At 37.6% G+C, this 20,924-nt stretch overlaps 1 protein-coding gene across 1 annotated transcript; it reads left to right on the top strand.

Annotated features, from left to right (window-relative positions):
• The first annotated feature begins 1,117 nt into the window (after nt 1–1,117).
• Nucleotides 1,118–19,698, top strand: LOC135706597 (uncharacterized). Its single transcript, XM_065228249.1, has 4 exons — nt 1,118–1,391; nt 17,914–18,477; nt 18,535–18,628; nt 18,686–19,698. The coding sequence occupies exons 2-4, from the start codon at nt 17,917–17,919 to the stop codon at nt 19,696–19,698; spliced, it is 1,668 nt and encodes a 555-aa protein (XP_065084321.1). The 5' UTR covers nt 1,118–1,391; nt 17,914–17,916.
• Nucleotides 19,699–20,924: the final 1,226 nt, after the last annotated feature.

Below are 20,924 nucleotides of genomic sequence, written 5' to 3'. Positions count from 1 at the left end.
TCAACGTATCCTAACGCTCTATGCTCTCTTTTCATGTTATTAGGAACTATTTAAGACACCAGACACCAAAGAGATTGTAGGATAAATAAACAATATTCTAAAAAAAGTATAGAAAAAGCTAACTAAATACGAAAATTTCAATACAATAGGATAATCATGCCAAGATAAACTCGTATCACTCACAATTCAACTAGTTTGGCAAGACGTCTCAATTGAAATTATTGCTTTCAATTTGTTAGTTAAAGCACACTGGAGTGCCCTTGATCTGGAAAGGAAACAGCTCTGCAAAAATTCCCCACATAAACATTTACGAATAAAACAAAAAAACACGCGCCCCCGAATCTCGCTTCTGTCCCGCATAACTGTCCACAGTAAGCAGCTTCGTAGCACGCAAGTCTTTTGTGTAATGTGCAGCATAAGTGGGCATTGGTGGGTTATTCGAGAGACATCACGCCGTGGCGGGTGGTAAAGTGAAACGGAAAACCATAATCATAAAAAAGCAAAAGCGAGAGAGAGAGCGACACGCCACTCAACCAACAGACAACGGACCGAGCATAACAGAGCGAAGAAAAAAATCATGCTCTGAACACCCCCTTCATTTGAAACATTAGACGAAGATTACTCACTCGTTCGCGTGCGCCCGCGTTTGAGGGAAACCCTCTCGGTTTGTTTTTTATTTGTCCGCGTGGACGATGATGATGATGACAATGATGATGATAGTTGTGATGATTATAGTAACTGTTATACCGAGGGTAGCAGCATAAACATGCACGTCAACTGGTGAAAAGGGGTGCAGCACTGTGGTGTGGTGGGTGGTGATGGGTGATTTCGGTGCTGACGATGATGACGAATTTTCCTCCATCTCTGTGTAATTTATGCTACCAATGAGTGCGCGCCGTCGGAACGTATTTTTCAGTTTGATGATGGTGGAATTGCTGAACCATTTTAACTCAATAGAGAGTGAGAGAGTGAGAAAAGGCCGCGTTTTGGAGAGGGAGTCCCACATAGAGGATGGTAGTTTATCTTTTATTTTTCTCGAAATACTTTTACAAGAAGCAAACATTTCATCAAATTCGGTTCAATTGCGGGTTCAGTTTGTCGATAGACGATTGCGAGGTGAACAGTGTTTAAGAGCTGCGGTGCTTTGTTTTCAGTTTTCGCGCGAGATGAATTGATGCTTTTCAATTAAAGCGACGGCGTGGTCTGTGCTGGTAATAATAATAATGATGTGTCGGGGTGAATTGAAGAATTAGTTTGTTGTTGAAATATAGAGTCATGGAAAAATGTAAAGGCTAACATTAGTGAACTGAATACGTTTAGTTTACACACCGTCGGATACTGCAATAAGGAATCTGATAATCAAGATTGACCGGGTTTTATTATCAATTGAGGTGAGACTTTATTGACTCTTTATATTTCAGTTCCATGTTTGTTACGCATTTCTAGCGATTAAGTACGGCTCGCTTTAAGTGCGGAGGGGGGTTTACAAATGTGTGACAAGGAATGCATTAGGTATAAGAAAAACTTGTTGAAAGGAAAGAACGGGAGCGGTAATTTTTCATAAGATGACATTCTTAATGCATGCTTCTTTATTTTATATGAATTTATTTTGTATGATTATAGGGTTGAGTTTGAATATTTTTATTTTTTATTATTGCGATACATTTTATTTTACACTTAAACTTTTCTTAGACTAAGACTTAGACTTAGACCTTATGAATCCCCAAAAACTATATTTATTATGACTATTAAAGAGTGTATTCAAAGATCAGTGTTTCCTCCAAGTATAAGTGATTTACATATTCTACAATTACATTTCATCGATTTAAAAAGGGGAAAATGTAATTGTTGTAATTTTTCGTTCATTATCCCAAACATCGCTCCCTTGCTTTAAAAATTGAGAAACAAAATGTATGCATGTTACACAATTTCAAACCAAATGCCCACTATAACAAAGATTAATTCAAGCGTAATTTGATGATGTTCTGTAATTCGTTCGAGTTATGAAATATGTACATGATTGTTTCCATTGTTAATTGACAAATGAGTAATTTAAAGGCATGGTAGTAGTGTAAGCGTACTTATCTTTGAACTAGCACTAGGTCGAATATACCATTTTTTAAAAAAGGCTGAACATAAATTTATCGATAAATTTATATCCAAATTTACGTAGGTATTTTGGATAATCTGATATGGGATTGAAAAACTTTTTAGCGGAAAACGTTTAAACACGAAGTTTTGGTGTTTTTTAAATGTATGGGATGGTCTAGTGCCACTAGAGGTCGGAAATTAGTAAATCTAGTGGTCACAATCATAAGGGCCTCACTGCGATGATCGATTCTCTTCATCGATTTTCTCTTCGCATATCCACAGTTCATTGAACCAATTTTCCGAAATTATTACAACACAGTGTAGTGAAAGCTTCCAAATTCTACATCATATGTGCCGAGAAATGTGAATCCAGACGAGATATTATCAGAAGAGAAAATCTATGAAGAGAATCGAGCATCGCAGTTAGACCCTTATGAATCTGAACGCTACAAATATACATTCATAACTATCGGCATCTCTGTCCATCGTTCCAACAAGTCATGGTTGATTTAAATCTATTAGTCATGGTCACTGACGGCGTACGGTTTACATAGTGTGTGGAGTTTGACGTTTGAACGTTTGTGTATTATCGGTAAAGTTGAAAACCGGAATGACCCACTAGCGACAATCGATTTTCCTCTCATTCTTTACGTTGAACATAGTTTCGGAAGTAGTGCGCTATATAGCGCATCATTGTGCGACTACAGCGCACTTATCCGACAATATAGTACGCTCACACACGTCATCATCATGCGTCTCACACTTAAGGTTCAATTTACTTTGATGCTTTTTGGACAATTTCAAAAGCAGTTTTTTCCGACGCATTATTTCAGATTGCAAATAGCTCGCACTATTTGATTCCTTTTGATATTTTACACAAAATGACGCGAGCTTTTTGCAATCTAAAATAATGCGTCGAAAAAAACTGCTTTTGAATTTTTAAAAAATGCATCAAAGTAAATTGAACCTTAATGGTGCACTTATTGTGGAATACATTCACTATTGGTTCAAATTGTGACACACTTGGAGTCTATGTGCCTCACATGGTGATATAAATAGCATTGTACATCATAGTTCAAGTTCTACAATATTCCACTTTATCGACTTAGACTTTACCGACTCCAAAATTGAATCGACAAATATATAAACAAAGCTGCCAGAGGGCAGAGCTTACACATGCCTTTTTAATTGGTATGAGATTTGGGAATTTATCCTGGACTGTTGGGGTGTGCTGCTGCCGTTGTCTTCGTTCAATCTCACTGGGCCACGGTTGTTCTCATTAGGCTGATTGATAAGGATGAAGTCACAACTCATGTTTTCGATGTTTACCTTGCAGAACAAGCAATTCACATCGCATTGAAATACAAACCACTTCCAATCCATCTGTTTTGAACAGTAGTAGTAGAACATTTTAAAGTTTCAAACACTAGAAATCAACGTGTAGAACACATTGAACCATGGTGAAATACACTTAAAATAAATGTGATAGTGAATTTGAAAAATCAAGTGTTCAAACACTTCCATCACTAAACTTTTTTGAGTGTAAGGAATTCTTATTCCCGGGTGGTTTTCTCGTCCGTATTATTTTTTTTCGGACACTTGGACGCCGTTAGTTCACTGGAAATGATAGCATACCCGGTCAGCATTCTCTCTGCCGGAGCTCAAGCAAGTTGGAATCCGAATAAAGGAATACGGGCTACAAACCACCCGGGAATAAGACAACCCGACTGTATGTTTAACGTACAGAACGAGAGTAAAATCTGTTGTAGCTAGAGACCATGCTTTTACTACGTAAGATTTTTCTACGAATTTTTCTATCCCTGCTAGGGCTGGCAAATGTCATTTTCAATGAACTGTTTTCTGTCACAATCATCGGATGAGAAAACAATGATAGATTATTTTTTTTACTTTATCATAGAGATTTTTAGCCAAAGACTAGTTCATCTCTAAACAATGATAGAGATTATCTTCCAAATTTCATCGATTTTTTTGTCATGAGAAAACGTGACAGCAATTACTAGCTCATTTATTGATATTATTGTTATATGCACCGTGACAATCTTAAGAACATATTCACTCAACAGGTTACATTCTGTTGCTTGCCAAAATTCATCTAAATTAGGTAGAACTGTAAATTACTCTCATAAGCGCATGAACATTGGAAAATGACAAGAACGCTAATGATAGGTATTTTCGTCTCATGATAGTGAGAGAACATGTTTTCTCATTGTCTCATAACGGCCGTGATATTTACCAGCTCTGGTAGTGAATGGTTGTATTAGCATGCAAATACAACATCACACGCACCGAGAAATGTTAATCCAGCCGAGTTATAAGCAAAAGAGATAATCGATGAAGAGAATCGATCATCATTAACTGCGAAGCCCTTTTGATTTTGAGCGCTAGAAATATACATTCATAACTCAAGCTGAACATTGCATTAGGTCCTAAGTAACATTGACAGATTCTCTTCGTCAACTTTCTCTTTGTATCCCCACGGCCATGTAAAGACATTCCCAGGAATTTTCCACTGGCTATTTAATCAAAAGTAAGTTAGTTGTACCCAACAGTAGGTAAATATGATTATATTCAACGTTGGGTTCCCACACTTTACTACCCTTGTTGGGTGGTTTTGCTCCTCCGTTTTTGACAACATTAGAAGGAGAAAAGGAGACAAACTATTCAAAAGTAAGTAAAAGTGAACTTGCCGTTGGGTACTTTTTTCTTACCGTGTTGGAGTGACAAGTTTACGTACGTATTTTGGATAATCGTTTATCGGAAATCGTTTAAACACAAAGTTTTGGTGTTTTTTTATTTGTATGAGATGGTCTAGTGTTTAGTTGTCGAAAATTAGTACATTTCAAGCTGAACATTGCATTAGGTCCTGCACGGTAAGAAAAAAGTACCCAACGGCCAGTTCACTTTTACCTTCTTTTGACTAGGTTGTCTCCTCTTCTCTTTCTAATGTTGTCAAAAATGGAGGAGCAAAACCACCCAACAGGGGTAGTAAAGTGTGGTAACCCAACGTTGAGTATAATCATATTTACCTACTTTTGGGTACAACTAACTTACTATTGGGTATAAAGCGAGTGGAAAATTCCATACGAATTGCACACAAGTAAATGAAAACTACTTTGGTCCGCTATACCTACTTTTGGGTTCCTGAACTATACACGGTAAGAAAAAAGTACCCAACGGCCAGTTCACTTTTACCTACTTTTGACTAGTTTGTCTCAATTTTCTCCTTCTAATGTTGTCAAAAAAGAAGGAGCAAAACCCAGTCCGCATCGTGCTCTCTTGCCGTGCGGATCTATTTGCTTTTTGCTGAAGGAAGTGTTACTACTACCTAAAGCTACAACAAAGTTAAACAGCACTTTTCAGTGCTCAACCTGTAAAAAATTTTCTACCTTGTTCAACTCTTATTCCTCTTCGATCCTTGTTTGGACCCTACCCGAGGTAATCCTTCTTGGATATCGATTTGGAAAATTCCTCTTCGATCCTTCAGATTCTTATAGTAATCTGCTTGGAAGTCGATTTGGATAAAAATTTACTGCCGCCATGGCGCCTAAACGCAAAAGAAAGGGGCAAACTCTTGACCCCCCTTCTGATGAAATTAATTTGAGTAATCAATTTGATTTGCTCACGGATGATGAGAATGATCTATCATCCAAGAAAAATTCTAGTAAACTTTCCCGGCTTAATGCCAAGAAGGAAAAGATTCCCCCTATTGTGATAACCACTTCCGATTTCCATGCTTTTCGCATGGAAGTTTTGAATTTCGTGAAAGTTAAGTTTTCACTACAAATTGGACGTCGGGGTGAATGCCGTGTATTGGCTGAAACCTTGGACGGATTTAAATGTCTTCTCAAGTATCTTACTGAGAAGAAGCACACATTTTTTACTTACGACACCAAAACTGAACGTGTGTTCAAGGTTGTCATGAAAGGACTGCCCAGTGGTGAATCCCTGGATCAGATCAAAGATGAACTGGCAAAATTACTTGGAGTTGTGCCACTCCAAGTAATCAAAATGAAAATGAAATCCCGTCCTGGCGATTCGCGCAACGGGATTTCTAATGATTTTTATTTAGTTCACTTCAAGTCTAGTGAACTAAACAACCTTAAGGCCTTAGAAAAAGCTAGCCTTATGCTCCATGTCCGAGTGAAGTGGGAACACTTCAGGAAGACTGGAGGAAATTTCCAAAACCTCACCCAGTGCCGTAAGTGCCAGGGAACTAAAAATTGCTACATGCCAGCTAAATGCATGAATTGTGGTGATTCCTCTCACGCAAAGGACGACTGTCCTGTGAAGGAAGATCCTAAGAAATTTAAATGTTCAAATTGTGGTGAAAACCACAAATCCAATTTTTGGGAATGTAAGACTCGCAAAGCGATCCTACAATCTCGTGCTAACCGTCAGGTAGGAAGCGCTCCACGTTTCCGAACAGGTACACATTCCTCTGCTGTTAACAACGGTCAGCGAGGAACAAATTCTACATTCGCACCCGTAGGTACAAATATCACCCCTGCTTCAAATGTTTCATCTGTACCTACTCCCCTCGCTGCTAACAATGTTCAGCGAGTTAATGGAGCTACCTATGCTGCTATTGCAGCGGGTAGAAACCAAATACTAACCAACGTTCTAACGGAAATTTTGACAATTTTGACTTAGGAAGCATTACTGCCCCTAAAATGGAATTTTTACAGAATTCATTAATTGATATGATTTCTGATATGCTTAAATCTAACTCCATGTTTGATGCTATTCAAACTGGAGTAAAATTTGCAAATAATATTGTCATGACTTTAAAATTCAGTAATGGATTTTAAAGCATTAAATATTGTAAATTGGAATGCTCGATCTCTTAAAGATAATGAAGACGAGCTATTTAACTTTTTAAGAGTTCATAACGTGCATATTGACGTTATAACTGAAACATTCCTTAAACCTGACCATAAGGTTAAGAAGGACGCAAATTACTTGATTTATAGAAATGATCGTCTTGATGGACCCTGTGGTGGCGTTGCCATCATTATTCATAGACGAATCAAACATAAAATTCTTTCTTCATTTGAAACCAAAGTTTTTGAAACTTTGGGGGTTTCTGTTGAAACAAAATTTGGACAACTTACGTTTATAGCTGCCTATTTGCCATTCCAATGCGTAGGCCAGCAAAAGAATTTTCTCAAGGGTGACCTTCAGAAACTTACCCGTCATAGGTCTAAATTCTTCATTATTGGTGATTTTAATGCAAAACACCGCTCATGGAATAATGCTCAAAGCAATTCCAATGGTAATATTCTGTTTGATGATTGTTCTGCAAGTTATTACACTATTCAATATCCAAACAGCCCAACATGCTTTTCTTCTGCAAGAAATCCCTCCACTATTGATTTGGTCTTAACTGATTCATGTCAACTTTGTAGCCAATTGGTTACCCATGCTGACTTCGGTTCTGATCACCTTCCAGTAACTTTTGAAATATCCCAAGAAATAATTTGTAATCCCAACAGCTCTACTTTCAATTACCATAGAGCTGATTGGGAGCAGTATCGAACATTTATGGAATATAACTTCGATCCAAACATTCCTTTGCAAACCAAAGATGAAATTAATTATGCTCTTGAATCTCTGACTACTTCTATAGTTGAAGCAAGAGCTGCCTCAGTACCAAAATGCGAGGTTAAATTCGATTCAATTATAATAGACAACGATCTTCAGCTATTGATCCGTCTTAAAAATGTCCGTAGGAGACAATATCAAAGAACATGCGATCCTGCCATGAAAGTAATCTGGTGGGATTTACAAAAACAAATTAAAAAACGATTCTCTGCCCTGAGGAATAAAACTTTTGAAAATAATGTTTCTAAATTAGACCCGAGTTCCAAACTCTTTTGGAAACTCACAAAAATTTTGAAAAAACCTCAAAAGCCTATTCCAGCGCTTAAAGAAGGTGGTAAAATTTTGATCACAAATATGGAAAAAGCTCAGAAACTTGCTAAGCAATTCGAGAGTTCCCATAATTTCAGTTTGGGTCTTACTAGTCCTATTGAGAATCAGGTTGCTCGGGATTTTCTGAATATTTTCTCTCGGGAAAATATTTTTGATGATTCCTGGGGGACTGATTTGGACGTAGTAAGGTCTATAACTAAAAAAAAGCTCCAGGTGATGATGGAATTTTCTATATCCTCATCAAAAAACTCCCAGAGAGTACCTTGTCTTTCTTGGTAAAATTATTTATCAGATGTTTCCATTTGGCATACTTTCCTGATAAATGGAAAAATGCAAAAGTTGTTCCAATTTTGAAGCCGGATAAAAATCCAGCTGAAGCTTCTAGCTACCGCCCAATAAGTTTGCTTTCTTCAATAAGTAAACTTTTTGAAAAGATAATTTTAAATAGAATGATGCTTCACATCAATACGAACTCAATTTTTGCAGATGAGCAGTTTGGATTTCGCCATGGGCATTCAACTACTCATCAACTCTTAAGAGTTACCAATTTAATTCGTTCAAATAAATCTGACGGCCACTCAACTGGAGTTGCTCTTCTAGACATAGAAAAAGCATTCGACAGTGTTTGGCATAAAGGTTTGATTGCTAAATTGAAAAAGTTTAATTTTCCACTTTATATTATGAAATTAGTTCAAAATTATTTAACTGACAGAACTCTGCAGGTAAATTATCAAAATTCCAAATCTAATCGACTACCTGTTAGAGCAGGAGTTCTTCAGGGTAGCATTCTTGGGCCTATATTGTATAACATTTTCACTTCGGACCTCCCTGATTTGCCTCAGGGTTGCCACAAATCTTTGTTCGCTGATGACACAGGCATTTCCGCTAAAGGAAGAAGTCTTCGTGTTATTTGCAGCAGACTGCAGAAAAGTTTAGATATTTTCTCTTCTTATTTACAAAAATGGAAGATTTCTCCCAACGCTTCCAAAACTCAACTTATAATATTTCCACATAAGCCTAGAGCTTCGTTTTTGAAACCTAGTAGTAGTCACATAGTCACTATGAACGGAGTTCCAATTTCCTGGTCAAACCAAGTGAAATATCGTGGATTAGTACTTGACCAAAAATTAACTTTAAAGATCACAATGAGGGCATTCAATGTAACAAATATATAAAATGTTTGCATCTTCTTATAAACAGGAAATCCAAACATTGCCTGACGAATAAATTTCTAATATTTAAACAAGTTTTTAGACCGGCCATGCTTTACGCTGTGCCAATATGGTCTAGTTGTTGCACTACCAGGAAAAAAGCACTTCAAAGGATTCAGAACAAAGTTCTGAAGATGATTTTGAAGTTGCCTCCCTGGTACAGTACTACCGAAGTACATAGAATTTCGATCCTCAATTGCAACGATTAATTCCCTTTATACTTAGATAAGATTTAGTTTTAGTTTTTAGTTTTAAGATATCAATTGTTATACTGACATGCAGGGTTAAAAAACCTGTTTAAAATACTGAATTGCCAAAACATGAACAATGTAAAAACACTTAGATATATATCATAACAATTAAGGCTGGTACGTTACTGCAGTAACTGGAGCACCTAGGTTAAAATGAAATGTAATTTATTTTGAATTTGGAACAAATAGAGTTTAAAAAAAAAAGGAGCAAAACCACCCAACAGGGGTAGTAAAGTTTGGGAACCCAACGTTGGGTATAATCATATTTACCTACTGTTGGGTACAACTAACTTACTTTTGGTTAAAAAGCTAGTGGAAAATTCCATACGAACTACACACAAGTAAATGAAAATTACTTTGACCCGCTTTACCTACTTTTGGGTTCCTGCACTATAGTGCCGAGATGAGTGAAAAGAACTTAATTTGGGTACTTTTTTCTAACCGTGTAGTGCCGAGATGAGCGAAAAGAACTTACTTTTGGGTAGTTTTTTCTTACCGTGTAGGTAACATTGATCGATTCTCTTCGTCGACTTTCTCTTTCGTTAATAAGTTGAGCACATAACCGCATAACCTACAGCCAGCGTTGCCAGGCTGCAAGATTTATCTGGCACAGCCAGAAAAAATTAAGCTTTGCCAGACAGATTTTTTGAGAAATCTGGCAGCTTCCTATGTTAATTTGCTATTGACTTCTCGTAGCAGGATCTCACTAATACAACCTAGCGAGCGTAGCCGTGTACAATCGATTTGTTTATTATTTTCAACCACGAAATCAGCTGTCAAAGTGTTCGACTTGACAGCGGTTTGTTTTTTATTTTCAACCAGTAAAATGCATGCATTAGTGAAACATCTCACTAATACTAACGATGGTAGAGAACTCTATGCCAGATTTTTGCCAGACATTTTTTTTTTTTGGGTTTTACCAGATTTTTTCAATATAAGCCTGGCATCTCTGCCTACAGCAAGGTTTTTTTTTAATTCTTTATTTAAGAGATTTTTAGCCTTAGGCTAGTTCATCTCTAGCCTACAGCAAGGAATTCTTATTCTCGGATGTCAGATGGTTTTTTCGTCCGTATTATTCCGGATACTTGGACCTCGACTTGGACGCCGTTAGTTCCGAGCGGTGACTCTATCTACGATGCAGAAAAGATTTTGTTTTGCTGTGGTTAGCAGCGTACACGCTGAGTAGATAGAATTCAGTGCCAACATTTCAAAGGGGCGTAATTGCTTTCGTAATCAATGGCTTAGGACGTCGATTTCTCGCAAATGAAAACCCACCCCTACAAATTTCAAATGCTAGCTGATACAGGAAACATTCCTCTGCGTGCTAGTGTCATTCATTTTCATGAGTGAGCTTTCATTCACGAGAAATCAACGACTAAAGCCATTCTTTACAAATGCAATTACGCCCCTTTGAAATGTTGGCACTGAATTGATGACAATTCTGAAGATTTCCTGCAAAACGATGATGCACGATACAAGTAGATGCGAGAAAAGATTTTTCGTAAAGCGATTCGCTAGTATGAGATTTTTCGATCATCTAGAATTGCGATTTAGATGTGACGCCCCCTCAGGTATTTCACAGAAAAGGATAACATATCCGGTCAGCATTCTATCTGCCGGAGCTAAAGCATCTAGGAATCCGTTTAAAGGGGGAAATAAGGATACCCGACTGTATGTTTAACGTACAGAACGAGAGTAAAACCTGTTTTCGCTAGGTTCCATGTAAGGTTTTTCTAAGGATGTTTCTATCCTAGCTCCTTAGTAAGATCTAACACCGAACATTAACATGATATGTATTCTTCATGCTTTCGTAAGGTACCATAAGACGAGGTGGCATTGTGCCAAATTAAAATGTTTATTGAAGCAAATATCATGAATACAGAAAATGATGACTATCATATTGTTCTTGAACTCCTGGAGTGAAGTGTAAATAATATTAACAAGATGATTTATCTAAATAGTGCTGTAAACTTAAACTTAAACTTAAAAGTTTGAACATAATTTTATGTGGATAGACGAGGGTTACACGTGATCTTTAGCCATAAATACAAATTACATTGTGATCATAACCAAGTGTACTCCTAATAGCTACGTTTCACATTTTTGCATATTTTAAGATATTTTATCCAAATTTATGTGTTGGCCCATTGTTTATTTAATTTTAGTAGAATGGGATATCAATTTCAATTAACCATTTCCATGGCAGTCGTAAATAAATCATTGATATATTCATATCCTTAAAATTCTTTTACTTGCTAAAATGTGAATGTAGTAAGGTAGATAACGATAAATTTCGATTAACTGGGCCCAATTTCACCCTTACTTATGGTATATTCTAGGAAGAAAACGTAAGAAAATTTATTTTTAAAATCTTACGTAATAGGTGCATAATCCCCTAGGGTGTTATTTTAGTTTTCAACTATGCCGATAATAGCTATGGGATGAGTGCCTTCGAAACTGCTGGCGTTGGCACATCGTAAACGGAAAACTCGTATATGTCATGTATATTTTAACTCGGTGGAATAAAATATCTAAAAAATGATTTAAAGAACTGACTGAAGTGAACTTTTTCCTTGATTTGGTTTTCGTCGATCTTGTTTTCCGTGCTGTGCATAATTTTTTTTTTTTTTTTTTATTATAGTCACTTTAACACTCTTGGGTCATTCGTGACTTGTCCGGGGGTGAGATTTGAACTCGTGACTTTGGCGTGAGAGGTATGGATGTTAACCACTACGCCAGGGTCGCCCCCTGTGTGCATCAATGCTACCGACGCCAGGGAGGCAGCTCCTACACCTGTGAAGTGAATTGTTCTTGAAAAATATAAATTTACTTATATAAAGAGAGAGAGAGAAGGATTAGTAATTTCCATTTAATTCCACTGCCTTATTTGCTTATCCTTGACAGATACGCGTATTTCGTCTACAATGTGCAGACTTCTTCAGTGTTTTGTACTAATACTTGACAACACTGAGGAAGTCTGCACATAGTAGACGAAATACGCGTCAAGGATAAGCAAATAAGGTAGTGGAATTAAATGGAAATTACTAATCCTTCTCTCTATCTTTATATAAGTAAATTCCATTTTCCATCTAAGAGGCCGAGATCAATCCCAAATCTCGGTCAATACGATAACGGATGGAGGTGCCGAGCTACGATAATTGTCCAGCATTTTTTGATTGAGCGGAATTAGAGGCGATGGGGTGGAATAAATGTCTTTTTCGATAAAATTCACTTCGTTGTCACGGTACCACTGGAATACATCCAGCTGTAGTACACCTTTGAGTTCATCGTCTGCTTTGTGGTGGAAAGCTGAGTTTTTGCGGCCACAACTAAAGATCCCATATACAAGACTGTCCGTAATCAGTTCCCCAGGAATCATCAAAAATATTTTCCCGAGATAAAATATTCAGATGATCCCGAGCAACTCTCGAATTGCTTAGTAAGTTTCTGAGCTTTTTCCGAATTTGTGATCAAAATTACCACCTTTAAGCGCTGGAATAGGCTTTTGAGGTTTTTTTCAAATTTTTTTGTGAGTTTCCAAAAGGGTTTGGAACTCGGGTCTAATTTAGAAATATTATTTTCAAAAGTTTTGTTCCTCAGGGCAGAGAATCGCTTTTTAATTTGTTTTTGCAAATCCCGTAAGATAGCTTTCATGGCAGGATCGCGTGTTCTTTGATGTTGCCTCCTACGGACATTTTTAAGACGGATCAAGATCGTTGTCTATTGTAATTGAATCGAATTTAACCTCGCATTTTGGTACTGAGGCAGCTCTTGCTGCAACTTAAGTAGTCAGGGATTCAATAGCAGAATTAATTAAATTTTCGATATTGCTCTTAATCAGCTCTATGGTAATTGAAGGTAGGGCTGTTGGGATTAGAAATTATTTCTTGGGATATTTCAAAAGTTACTGGATGGTGATCAGAACCGAAGTCAGCATGGGTAACCAATTGGCTACAAAGTTGACATGAATCAGTTAAGACCAAATCAATAGTTGAGGGATTTCTTGCAGAAGAAAAGCATGTTGGGCTGTTTGGATATTGAATAGTGTAATAACCTGCAGAACAACCATCAAACAGAATATTACCATCGGAATTGCTTTGAGCATTATTCCATCAGCGGTGTTTTGCATTAAAATCACCAATAACGAAGAATTTAAACCTATGACGGGTAAGTTTCTGAAGGTAACCCTTGAGAAAATTCTTTTGCTGGCATACGCATTGGAATGGCAAATATGCAGCTATAAACGTAAGTTGTCCAAATTTTGTTTCAACAGAAACTCCCAAAGTTTCAAAAACTTTGGTTTCAAATTAAGAAAGAATTTTATGTTTGATTCGTCTATGAACAATGATGGCAACGCCACCACAGGCTCCATCAAGACGATCATTTCTATAAATGAAATAATTTGCGTCGCTCTTAACCTTATGGTCAGGTTTAAGGAACGTTTCAGTTATAACGGCAATATGCACGTTATGAACTCTCAAAAAGTTAAATAGCTCGTCTTCATTATCTTTATACCCCGGACAGACTATGGCTTATATCATGTAATATAGGCTGTCTTGCAATGAGCACTCATACATAGGATTTCCAGTGAAAACTAGATATATGAGTGCTCATTGCAAGACAGCCTATATTACATGATATAAGCCATAGTCTGTCCGGGGTATTAAGAGATCGAGCATTCCAATTTAAAATATTTAATGATTTAAAAGCCATTACTGAATTTCAAAGTCACATTGTTCGCAAATTTTACTCCAGTTTGAATAGCATCAAACATGGAGTTAGTTTTAAGCATATCAGTAATCAACCGTTCCCTTTGCTTGTTAGATTTATTTCAGTACAGACAACACAAAGTTGTTGTTAGAAATTGTGTTTTTCCATAAATCTGCCCATATTGCAGTGCATGGACACTTGTTAATAATTAAGGCATCTTTTATGACAAAAAGTTTAATAATTTTCAAAAATTGGGAATTTTGAGGAAACATATTTTTAATTTTAGAAAGAATTTGTTCACTGCTGGAATGAAACTTTGAATTTTTAAAGTTTGGTAAATTATCTACAATTTACTACAAGACCAGATGTTAGTATTTTTATCTTATAATGTTTTGTAAAATAATAGAAAAAAAATGTTGACCCTAGGTAATCCATTTTTTTTTTCAATGAAAATCAGGAGGAACACAAGTATACAAAGTTGCTCAGTAGACACTATTCATCCACAAATTTAAATCATCATTGGAATCTGTCAACCCATACATGCTTTGGAATGAAATTAATCATAAAATGAAGTAGCCAAATTTGTCTGAAATAGCCTAAAACAACGATTATCCCTCTCAGATTTTTATAAAACTTTGCTTAATTGTTCACTATGGAGCAGTTTCAGGCCATAAATAGCAAAAACAAACTTTTGGCTCAATCTTCTCAGATGTGCATGATCCACTGAATAATTGTGTATTATGGGCAATTATTCACATTTCTACTAAAATTCGGCCAGTTTAGATCTTGCATTTTTTTTTTAAATGTTGTATTTGACATCTTTAATAAATCGTAGCATGAAAACGTCACTTCAATTCAAACGTCTGAGACAAAGTTGTAAAAAATAGGGTCTTTCTTGGAAAAACATACACGGTATTTTGTATATTGAGAAAAAATTCCGAAAAGGTGTTAAAAACTAAAATAACTCAGAATGGCCTTGTTTGATATTTTTTTAAAAGTTTATGAAAAATACAAAGTATTGAAATATTGGAAATCTTGGATACTTAAAACTTACAAACACCGTTAAACAAAAACTTTTGGTAATTTTTTTTTTATGAAAATGGCTTAGTGTACACAAAACGTCCAGTAACTAAAAAATGATTTTAAGGGTCTACGGTAAGTTGCTTTTATATAATAAAATAAGGGGACGGCTCCGGCGTAGTGGTTAACATACATACTTCGCACACCAAAGTCACGAGTTCAAATCTCATCCCAAGACAAATCCCGAATGGCCCAAGAGTGTTAAAGAGACTATAATAGGAATAATAATAATAATGACCTTTTATTTTGAAAAAAAAAATGGCAAAAGTTTTTGTTCCACGATTTTAATCAATTTAAAAAAAAAATCAAGGTTTCAAAAGATAGCATTTTTCAACAAGAGAAGCGCTCCGAACGAATCAATTTTTATCTTCATCCGATAGGCCGAAGTGAATTCATTAGCGTTTCAATGGCATTGCAATGCGTTGGACCGAGTTTAGAATCCGTAGGCCGAGTTTGGCGTCAAGAAGCAGTGTTAGACTTTTGACAATATCTCAACGATTGGTTTCTCTTTATCAAATCTTACGGTACGTACGGAAAGGTAAATAAATTTGGAAGCCATCAGTGATAATAACATTCCGTTTTGTGCTAAACTGCGCTAGATTAAGAAAGACTAAGTGTGGGCTGTCCTTAATAGGCCGGAAATGGGGTAGTTAACCCTATTATCCAATTTTGCATCCAAATCGAAGAAGATCGAGTCATATTTTTTTTTGTATGTATGCAAAGTATGTGTTTCTATTTTAGCACACAAAAGACAACTTCGGGGGACCTGCAACCAAGGTTGCAAATACTCATTTCAGCTAAAATAATGTTTTTCGGAATAATAAAACCAAAAGATGGTATGAAGACATGTTTTACTTGTAACTTACAAGAAGAGGTTACAAAGTATGCGTTTGAAACATTTTTTTTTTCTTTTGTTTGTTTTTTCCGTCGATCTTGTTTTCCATGCTGAGCACCAATGCTACCGACGTGCCAGGAAGGCAGCTCCCACACCTGGACCCTACCTATCGACCCATCAACTCATGAATCGGGGACCAACGACATACCCCATTTAATTCCCATCCGAAGGAAGGCGTGATCAGAGATGTTATGCCTCAGAACATCCCGGCGGCGCCGACTGGTATTGAACCCAGGCCTGCTGGGGTGAGAGGTAATCACGCATACCACTACACCACCGGCGCCGTTTGCGTTTGAAACATAAAACCTGTAAATTTTGCTTTCTATGAGTCACAATCAACGATTTGCTGATCGCTGAGTGAGTGAGTGAGTGAGTGAGTGAGTGAGTGTGTGAAAAATCGCTGATTGTGACTCTCATGAAGTGAAATAAACAGGTTTAATATGTCAAACACATTCTTTGCAACCTCTTCTTGTATCTTACCTATTCAAAATATGATCATAAACAATCACGCTTACCACTACACCACCGGCGCCGTTTCCAGGAGACTTGCATGCAAACATTTTATGGAATTTCGGAGGTAAATCTGGGAAACTTTAAGGATGAGCTATCGTTAACTTCATAAAAAGATTTCCAACGAGCACCCATACCTCTCATGCTAATGGTCACGAGTGCAAATCTGGATCAACAATAGAAAAGGGCTCATCAGCATTTGTAAACAAATCGTTCCAAAGCCCATTCCTCACAAATCGAAGGCCGCCCACACAAACCAACACCATGATCGTGTGGGTAGAAGTTTACCCTATAACATGTATAAGCGAAGACAACAAATCAAGAAGACTGGCAACTTTGCCAGAATCCAAGCGACAGATACAGTGGCGCTGCGCTTAAGTGAAGGTGGAAGCAACGCATAGAAAAATGAGCAAATACACAAACCCTTCTTCTGAGGATGTAATCTTTGCTATCAAATTCGTTCGAAGCATTTACCTTTGAGCGGCAGATGACGCGATTGTACCTGTCTCATAGCGTTCGTATGAGAAAATGGAAGAGTTGCCAGTCTTCTTGATTTGTTGTCTTCGGTATAAGATAAGTTTGTTCGAGACTTTTACTCAGGGGTCCACGAGAAAGTCAAATAAAGTGAATTTTCTCAGTCCTAGAAAGTCTTGCTGCACAGTGTTATTAGATTTACGTAGTTGAAGATGCTAATTTCAAATAACAGACTGTAGTGGTAATTTTTATACAATAGAAAAAAAAACCGATTTGTACCTTCCTTAAAAGTTGTCCTAGCTCGCTATTCTAATATCTATATGCAATCTTCACACTGCCGTACTCTAACGGAACTATCAACTCTATGCTTTCATCTACTCCATCTATCGTATAAAAATTACCACTACAGTCTGTTATTTAAAATTAGCATCTTCAACTATGTAAATCGTTGACTTCACGTAGAAGTAATACTAAAACATATAGTCAAAGTATTAAAATATTGTTCCTCGGCAAAGTTCGAGTGGTTGAAAACATCATTTTAAACTGCTCGAATGATGTGATCCATTTTAGAGGGGGTATTACCACCGGCGAAGTAGCTATTACCTCGAAACGGTGATTTATTACATATTGTGTATGTTATTTATGCATAACTGTAAAGTAACCTTCGATGTTTTTAGTAAATTCTCTCATTTAATAAAAAGAAGATCAAATCAATTGATTACATTTGTTTCCCCCACAGTGAATGATGACTCCAGAGTGGGACATAAACGATGCACACATTCCCTTTGTGCAGGACGTTTCATACGATAACTTCAACGATTGGGCAGATGGGCACTGTCGATATGTCTACCTTCCAACAGACGACCAAGCTCGAAAGCACATTTCAGGCTGGGCAATGCGAAATACCAATAATCATAATGTAAGCATTCTGAAGAAAAGCTGCTTGGGGGTGCTTATATGCTCGGCCCGTTGCCGCCTTCCGAACGGAAGCCAAATACATCTTCGACCGGCGATATGTGATAAAGCCCGCAGAAAACAGCAGGGCCGAGCGTGCCCCAATCGCAACTGTAAAAATGGCCGCCTAGAGGTGCTGCCCTGCCGGGGTCACTGCGGATACCCTGTCACACACTATTGGCGACACACAGATAAAGCCATTTTCTTCCAAGCCAAAGGCAGTCATGATCATCCAAAACCAGAATCGAAGACTTCGGGAGAAACAAGAAAGCTAGTTGGGGTTTCATCAAAGACCAAGGCCAAGAAGCTATCCGTGCTTTTACTGAGGGATGCTGCACTTGAGAATAAGGTAGGATATTTCGACAGGTTTCCTATGCTCAGCCTAATTTTGATATTACTCCTCTAGCTTATGTCGCTTAAAAACCAACCGACCAAACCGACCAATAACGTTTCTGGGGAAATTCTTCAACCACCTCCGTTGATACCGGACTCCGATATAGGTACGTAGATTAACATTTCGGAATGTAGAAATTTACTGTATTCTTAATCAATTTCAGACAAACCAAAATGCCAAACTTGCTACAAACTTCAGTGTACATGCAGAGCCGCTAATGTTGGTTGTACTTTATCCTCCAAAACCAACGATACGCTCAACTCTAGCAATGCGTTCCACGATAATGCCTATGGATGTTCGCAGCAGACCACGTGGTCTTGCTACCCAAACGCGCCCGAGAATCAAATCTACGATACCTCTGGTTGTGTAGATGGGCAAAACATACCGGGATATTCAACAAACGGTATTGAAAGCTTTCAACCGGACGAAATTTTCCAACTGGATCAGCCTCTAAGAACGACCATTCAGCAACCATCCAGCATCAACCCTCCACCAACCACGCTCCTAGACCTTGGTAGCGGTGCAATTTATAAAAAGTGCAACCAAATAACTCCAGATTACTTTATCGGAGGGAATGGAAACTATTTCGGTGACAATTATCTAGGCCATGTGGGAGCTTGCGGTCCAGCGTTTGACAGCAAAATGTCAACCCAGGGTAATATGTATGCGAACAAACCAACAGGGTCTTCAATCAGCCATGCACCGACTCGCTCTACGTATTCCTTAGACGTGGCAAAGAATATAAAAAAAGAAGTTGGATCAAAACCTTACGAATGTAACTTTGCTCAAAGGACACGATACGACTGTGATAATCAATTGGCTTGTAAGAAGGCTAGTAAGGTAATCGGGTCTACGCATGGCAACAATAATAATAATAGTTCCGGTGGCCAGTACGAAAGGACTCAAACTGCTTATGGCCCAACATGTGACGAAGTCAATTACTGCTTCCAAAATGAAACAGGTACTTATCAGCATAGCTACAACGTTAACTACGTATCAACCAGTACTCTCCAACCGGATATGGCCAGCGGTAACTTAACGAACACCTATTCTGAAGATTGTTACCGTTATCCTGGAAATGGTTATGCAAGATCCGGACCCCATGGCACCGGAAGTGGTTCCAACCTTCAACCAACGAGTTCTGAAGTTCCCATTGCCCCGTATGAGTTTTACTAAATTAAGTATTTAAATCGTTGTATTGTCATTAAACTAGTACTTAAATCGTTCATTTGTTTATTTCTATCACACGCCAAAGCGATAGAATACATGTACCTACACTGGAACCTTTATTTACGAACCAAACAGGGGGTTCGTAAGTCGAATTAGAATTAGAGTTTTCGCGAACTTTTCCATCACTGGCAGTATAGACTGGTCCACATTTATATGGGGGAAATATTTTATCATTTTTTTCAACAGGCCAACCCATAGATTTGTGCCATTAAGTGAAAAAAAAACACTCTCTGAAAATTTCAGCTCATTCGGATATAACACGAGCTGGCGCTTTTGATTTAAAATTTATATGGGGATATTGATTGAAATGTATGGAGAAATTATATTCCTTCTAAGAGATGAACTAGCCTATGGCTAAAAATCTCTCTAATAAAGAAAAAAAAAATATTCCTTCACTCTTTCGTGGTTCTATTCAAACTCGATTAAGCTCAGAATTTCAGTACACGTAGCTTAAACTATAAGGAACAACTTTGCTGAAGACAGCACCAGGATTTAAGTTAGTACCGTATGCGTGATAATGTTTGCACCATAGAGCAATGTCAAAATTAAAAAAATTCTCAAAAATTTCGTTTTCGAGTTTTTTTTTTATTTATTCAAAAGGGGAATGTTTCTCAGAGTCTTAAATTATGTTAATCATCGATCGATTTTCCACTTGCTGCAATTACGGACTCCACACGCTTCCGGAATGCACGGCAGGTTCTAATAATGTAGTCTGGATCCATTTCTCTCCAGATACGGGTCGATGTTTGTCTGAGGCTTGCTGTACTCGGGTGGCGTTTAGAACAGGCTTTGGCCTTCATGACGCGCCATATTGAGTTATCCAGTGGATTACGATCGGGGCAGGATGGCGGCCACATATCCTTCGTCCATAACGGAAGATGTTCCTGCAACCACTTCTGAGTGCGGTTTGAGGTGTGGCACGTTGTTGCAATACAACATTTGGCTTCGGACCGTACTGTTCTTTGATCCACGGAAAAACATATTTACTTAAAATCCCGACGTAGACCTCCGTGTTGACCTTGTCGCCTTCTGGAATGAACACCGGATCCATTTTTTGCCATCGGAAGCCACCAACCGAAACACCATAACGCTAGTAGGATGCTTGGTCAGACCGGAAGAGAACTAATATACCGGTCGGTTCTGGAATGTGATACGGGGTCTACGGTAAACAT

This window comes from Ochlerotatus camptorhynchus, unplaced genomic scaffold (assembly GCF_037179485.1).
Source record: "Ochlerotatus camptorhynchus isolate MF236.1 unplaced genomic scaffold, CSIRO-AGI_Acam_v1.1 ptg000284l, whole genome shotgun sequence".
In the NCBI taxonomy this organism is placed as follows: Eukaryota; Metazoa; Arthropoda; class Insecta; order Diptera; family Culicidae; genus Ochlerotatus; species Ochlerotatus camptorhynchus.
This window is presented reverse-complemented; position numbering and strand designations above follow the sequence as displayed.

Bases quoted from the DNA above. Each gene is read 5' to 3' on its own strand.
- LOC135706597 (XM_065228249.1), top strand. From the start codon at position 17,917: ATGATGACTCCAGAGTGGGACATAAACGATGCACACATTCCCTTTGTG. The intron at 18,478-18,534 runs GTAGGATATTTC...TTACTCCTCTAG, and splicing joins ATGCTGCACTTGAGAATAAG to CTTATGTCGCTTAAAAACCA. The intron at 18,629-18,685 runs GTACGTAGATTA...AATCAATTTCAG, and splicing joins GATACCGGACTCCGATATAG to ACAAACCAAAATGCCAAACT.